Source organism: Sander lucioperca, chromosome 11 (assembly GCF_008315115.2).
Source record: "Sander lucioperca isolate FBNREF2018 chromosome 11, SLUC_FBN_1.2, whole genome shotgun sequence".
In the NCBI taxonomy this organism is placed as follows: Eukaryota; Metazoa; Chordata; class Actinopteri; order Perciformes; family Percidae; genus Sander; species Sander lucioperca.
In genome coordinates this window covers 13,752,770-13,757,769 of record NC_050183.1, presented here as the reverse complement: position 1 = coordinate 13,757,769, position 5,000 = coordinate 13,752,770, and the positions used below count along the sequence as shown (strand labels likewise).

The window sequence follows — 5,000 nt, the reverse complement described above, 5'->3', positions numbered from 1 at the left end:
GTAGTTTACCAGTTTCATTGAACGCACCGTCTGTGTTTTTCCGACAACAGCAGCTACAGATTGTTACATACTGGTGTTAAATCCTCTACAGTAAAACACAGTCACACTTTACACCGTTCAGCGTTAGCTGTCAGCATTTTAACCGGGTTTAATCCAGCTACTAGCTAGCGGTAGGCTAACGTTAGCTGCTGTCGAGTATAATGTTAACTAGCTAGCGGTAGGCTAACATTAGCTGCTGTTGAGTATAGTGTTAACTAGCTAGCAGTAGGCTAACGTTAGCTGCTGTCGAGTATAGTGTTAACTAGCTAGCAGTAGTCTAACGTTAGCTGCTGTCGAGTATAGTGTTAACTAGCTAGCAGTAGGCTAACGTTAGCTGCTGTTGAGTATAGTGTTAACTAGCTAGCAGTAGTCTAACGTTAGCTGCTGTTGAGTATAGTGTTAATTAGCTAGCAGTAGGCTAACGTTAGCTGCTGTTGAGTATAGTGTTAACTAGCTAGCAGTAGTCTAACGTTAGCTGCTGTTGAGTATAGTGTTAATTAGCTAGCGGTAGGCTAACGTTAGCTGCTGTTGAGTATAGTGTTAACTAGCTAGCGGTAGTCTAACGTTAGCTGCTGTTGAGTATAGTGTTAACTAGCTAGCGGTAGGCTAACGTTAGCTGCTGTCGAGTATAGTGTTAACTAGCTAGCGGTAGGCTAACGTTAGCTGCTGTCGAGTATAGTGTTAACTAGCTAGCGGTAGGCTAACGTTAGCTGCTGTCGAGTATAGTGTTAACTAGCTAGCGGTAGGCTAACGTTAGCTGCTGTCGAGTATAGTGTTAACTAGCTAGCGGTAGGCTAACGTTAGCTGCTGTCGAGTATAGTGTTAACTAGCTAGCGGTAGGCTAACGTTAGCTGCTGTCGAGTATAGTGTTAACTAGCTAGCAGTAGGCTAACGTTAGCTGCTGTCGAGTATAGTGTTAACTAGCTAGCGGTAGGCTAACGTTAGCTGCTGTTGAGTATAGTGTTAATTAGCTAGCGGTAGGCTAACGTTAGCTGCTGTCGAGTATAGTGTCTAACGTTAGCTGCTGTTGAGTATAGTGTTAACTAGCTAGCGGTAGGCTAACGTTAGCTGCTGTTGAGTATAGTGTTAACTAGCTAGCGGTAGGCTAACGTTAGCTGCTGTTGAGTATAGTGTTAACTAGCTAGCGGTAGGCTAACGTTAGCTGCTGTTGAGTATAGTGTTAATTAGCTAGCAGTAGGCTAACGTTAGCTGCTGTTGAGTATAGTGTTAATTAGCTAGCGGTAGGCTAACGTTAGCTGCTGTCGAGTATAGTGTTAACTAGCTAGCGGTAGGCTAACGTTAGCTGCTGTTGAGTATAGTGTTAACTAGCTAGCAGTAGGCTAACGTTAGCTGCTGTTGAGTATAGTGTTAATTAGCTAGCAGTAGGCTAACGTTAGCTGCTGTTGAGTATAGTGTTAACTAGCTAGCGGTAGTCTAACGTTAGCTGCTGTTGAGTATAGTGTTAACTAGCTAGCGGTAGGCTAACGTTAGCTGCTGTTGAGTATAGTGTTAACTAGCTAGCGGTAGGCTAACGTTAGCTGCTGTTGAGTATAGTGTTAACTAGCTAGCGGTAGGCTAACGTTAGCTGCTGTTGAGTATAGTGTTAACTAGCGTCACATGCAGCGGTGTTTGTGTTTCCTATATCGTCTGTTTCAGAGCATCAGAGAGAAGAGCAGACGTATCAGTGGCACCAGATTTTCGTCTGTATGCAAACGTCAATATGGAATGGATTAATCTGCGTTAATTTTTTTAACGTGTTATTTTTTCTCAGATTAATTAATCGAAATTAACGCGTTATTTTGACAGCCCTATTATAAACACACTGATATTTGTACATTTTTGTCCTTGTTTGTTCCTCATATTTCAGCAAAGTTCTTCGTTCTTTTCCAGGATCTATGACGAAATTCAGAAGATCGAAGCCAACGAGTTCCACTATCAGGAGCAGGTACTGCAGCTCAGACACACCGCACAAAAAAACATCTATAACCCTTTAAACTCTGCAATAGAAATGCTCCGCCAGTGCCTACTTTGGTGTTTTCTCTCGTGTTATTGTGATGTAATTTCCTGGAGTATCTTCAAATGTTTTCATATCCCTAAAATCAGTACAACCTAAGCCAAAGCATCATGTAAGTCAATAGATCATAATCAGTATTAAAAGTATTGAATTTGTGTCATAACTTAAACATATTTAAATAAATTGGTTTTCATCAAATTTGACAAAATAAACACACAGTTCGTATCGATCCAGCTGCGTTTTACCGGCAGCTTTTTACAATTTGCAACTCCGCTACCGCTCTGCAAAAGTGAACTCAGAGTCAACTTTGGGGCAGGGGATCCTCTCTGCTAATTTAGAGGTCCAAGCCAGACTCCTCTTCAAAGCCAGACGTATTATAAGACCACCCAGGTCAGACTCCGTCTACTGGCTGCTGATCTGCACTTGTGACCGATATCGCAATTTCTTTTTTTACCTCGACGAGAAGTCTCGTCACATTTTAATCTCGGGAGATCTCGTCACACCTGTAGTATTATTGCATGTCTCATATAGTCCTCTCACACAAGGTGGTGACACACCAAAAAGACGGCCGACCGTCGGCAGTAAAGCCAGTCGGACTGATCAGTCGGGTCCCCGAGGTCCAAAAAGTGCCTCAGAACACACTGAGGAGACGCCGACTTGAGCGTATGCTCTGTGCGTGCGCGAAACGTAATACGTCTCCATAGCAGCAGGCGGCGCTGCTCTGTATTGTTTCCATTAACAGTCTGATTATTTGCCAGAAAATGAAAACCGGCAGCTGATTGGACGAACACGTCACGTGGGTCTTTTTTTCTCCGGAAATTCACAGCAGTGTCATGGCGGCTCGTTCAGAATACGATCTCGTATTGGACTACAATAGTTCACCGAAACGTGTTTCTGAAAACATTTTAAGTAGGGCTGAATGATTTTTGAAAATAATCTAATTGCGATTTTTTTCCCAAATATTGCGATTCGATTTTTTTTTTTAAGCTTTGTCTTCTGTATTATTCAGCAAAGACAAACAATAAATCATTTTATAGTATGAACACACAATTACACACTACACAGTTAAAAAAGTAAAAATATAGTATATACACACACACACACACACACACACAACAGTGTAATTTTTTACAGTGCACAGAGAGGAGCTGCCTCCAGCCCCTCCCCCTCGTGAAGTTGCGTGCTGCCGTGTGCACTTGTTCAGAGAGGCTATCGTTACGTTAGCATGTTGCTGGTGTTCTTGTTCAGAGAGGCTATTGTTACGTTAGCTAGTTGCTGGTGTTCTTGCCGTGGGATTAACTGTACTAATAAAACTGTTGAAACACCGCGGCCACGCTGCTGTGAAAGCTCCCCGAACGTCATTTATCAGAGTCTGGTTGTTACCCCTCTCAGTGGCAGCTCCTCCACTCATATCTTTATAACGGAGCTAACCGCTAACCGGAGCTAACCGCTAACCGCTAATCAGAGCTAGTTGCCAACCGAGCCTTCAGTTCTGCGTGTCTGTATCCATTAACTGCACGTATGGACTCGAACCAGAATAAAACCCTTCATTTTATTAAAATGGCTGTAAAAGTTTTAAACTACAACTCAGAGTTGTTTGAATGACAGAAATCTGCTCAAGGTACGGCGTAGCGTTAGCGTGCTAAGTTGATGCTTTCTCTGCGGAGTGCAGACTGATTTGCTCTCGCGAGTCATGTGACCAAATCGCAGCCTTTGCGATTAGGAAATCGCGTTTTAACATATCGCGATATTATCGCAAATGCAATTAATCGTTCAGCCCTAATTTTAAGCGAGAAATAGGCCGTGCAGTTGCTGAATCTGTCTTCATTTCAGATCAACAAAGGTCAGTTTAAAAGATTTCCGTCAGATTTTGAGCGGCTCATCCGCTCCCCATTTCCGGGTGAGTCCCGACTGTCCTGTCTCTGACTGAACATGTCAGGTCGGCCAAAATGAAGGCCGACGGCTCCTCCAACGGACGACGGCACGGAACACACCGAACAGACTCGAGTCACTGACCTCGCCAGACTGTCAGACGGCCGATTATCAGCTCGGTGTGTCTCCTCTCTTACAGTTTGGTCGACATAAAGCCCCAAAAAAACCAGTAAAAAAGTCCCTTAGCCATCAGAGAATGAATGGTTACATTTTTTAAGGAGGCTTCCACGAAGCCGACTCACAGCAACCTGTTTCACAGCCTGAATATGAAAACTCTCTGCTTCTTTCTGGAAAAGCTTTGAGTGTTCGGGTAATTAATCCATCTTTTTGGGTGTGGCGCACAACTAGGCGGGCCAACATTTTTTGTGAACCTAAATTGATATGCTAGCCTAGAAATCTAGACCACCCTAGCGGCAGCAAATGTAATTTGCAGCCAGGGTCGTCAAGTCGGCTTGAGAGCTGGAAAAACCAAACTCTGGTCAGGCCAATCACATCGTGTATAGAGTCGGTGGGCGGGGCTTAACATAAAGACGGCAGAGTTGCGACGGTTCCGCGTGAATTCCCTGCTACTTGAAAACAAAGAAGATGGCTGCTGCTGCTGGCGAACAGCGGTCTTTGGAATCGGCTTTGGCCGCGACTCTGGAAGACTAACTGTACGTCCACACCGCCGCCGACTTGATCTTCTAACGATACAGGAAGTCATTCATTTTCAATGGAAGCTGCTTCTCTCAGCTGCAAGGAGCGGCAAATCTGTCGGCGTCACGTTTTGGGCGTTTTGAGCGACCAGAGCGTCAATCAGAAAGTTGAAAGTAGGTCAACTTTATGGTAATGAGCTATGACGCGGTTCAGCGGCAACCAATCAGAATATAGACGTCCTTCACGCTGGCTGATTCCAGAGAAACATACGATGTAAACTTTGGTTCCTACCAAAACATTAGTTCAGAGAAAAAGGAGGAGAAGCTCATCATGGCCGTTGCTGGGTTCCCTATCATTTATGATATTTGCGTATAGGGAC

The 5,000-nt window shown here is 44.1% G+C and overlaps 1 protein-coding gene across 2 annotated transcripts in view; it reads left to right on the top strand.

The window, feature by feature from the left end:
- LOC116059138 (nardilysin-like) overlaps positions 1–5,000 on the top strand; it is a 62,472-nt gene that overhangs the window by 38,167 nt on the left and 19,305 nt on the right. For both annotated transcript variants that reach the window (XR_004898708.1, XM_031312097.2), the window contains exon 15: positions 1,930–1,984. Coding sequence is in view for 1 of the 2 variants with exons in the window: in XM_031312097.2 (XP_031167957.1) it covers positions 1,930–1,984 (55 nt within the window). In the remaining variant the exon portion in view is untranslated. The remainder of the gene's footprint in view (positions 1–1,929; positions 1,985–5,000) is intronic.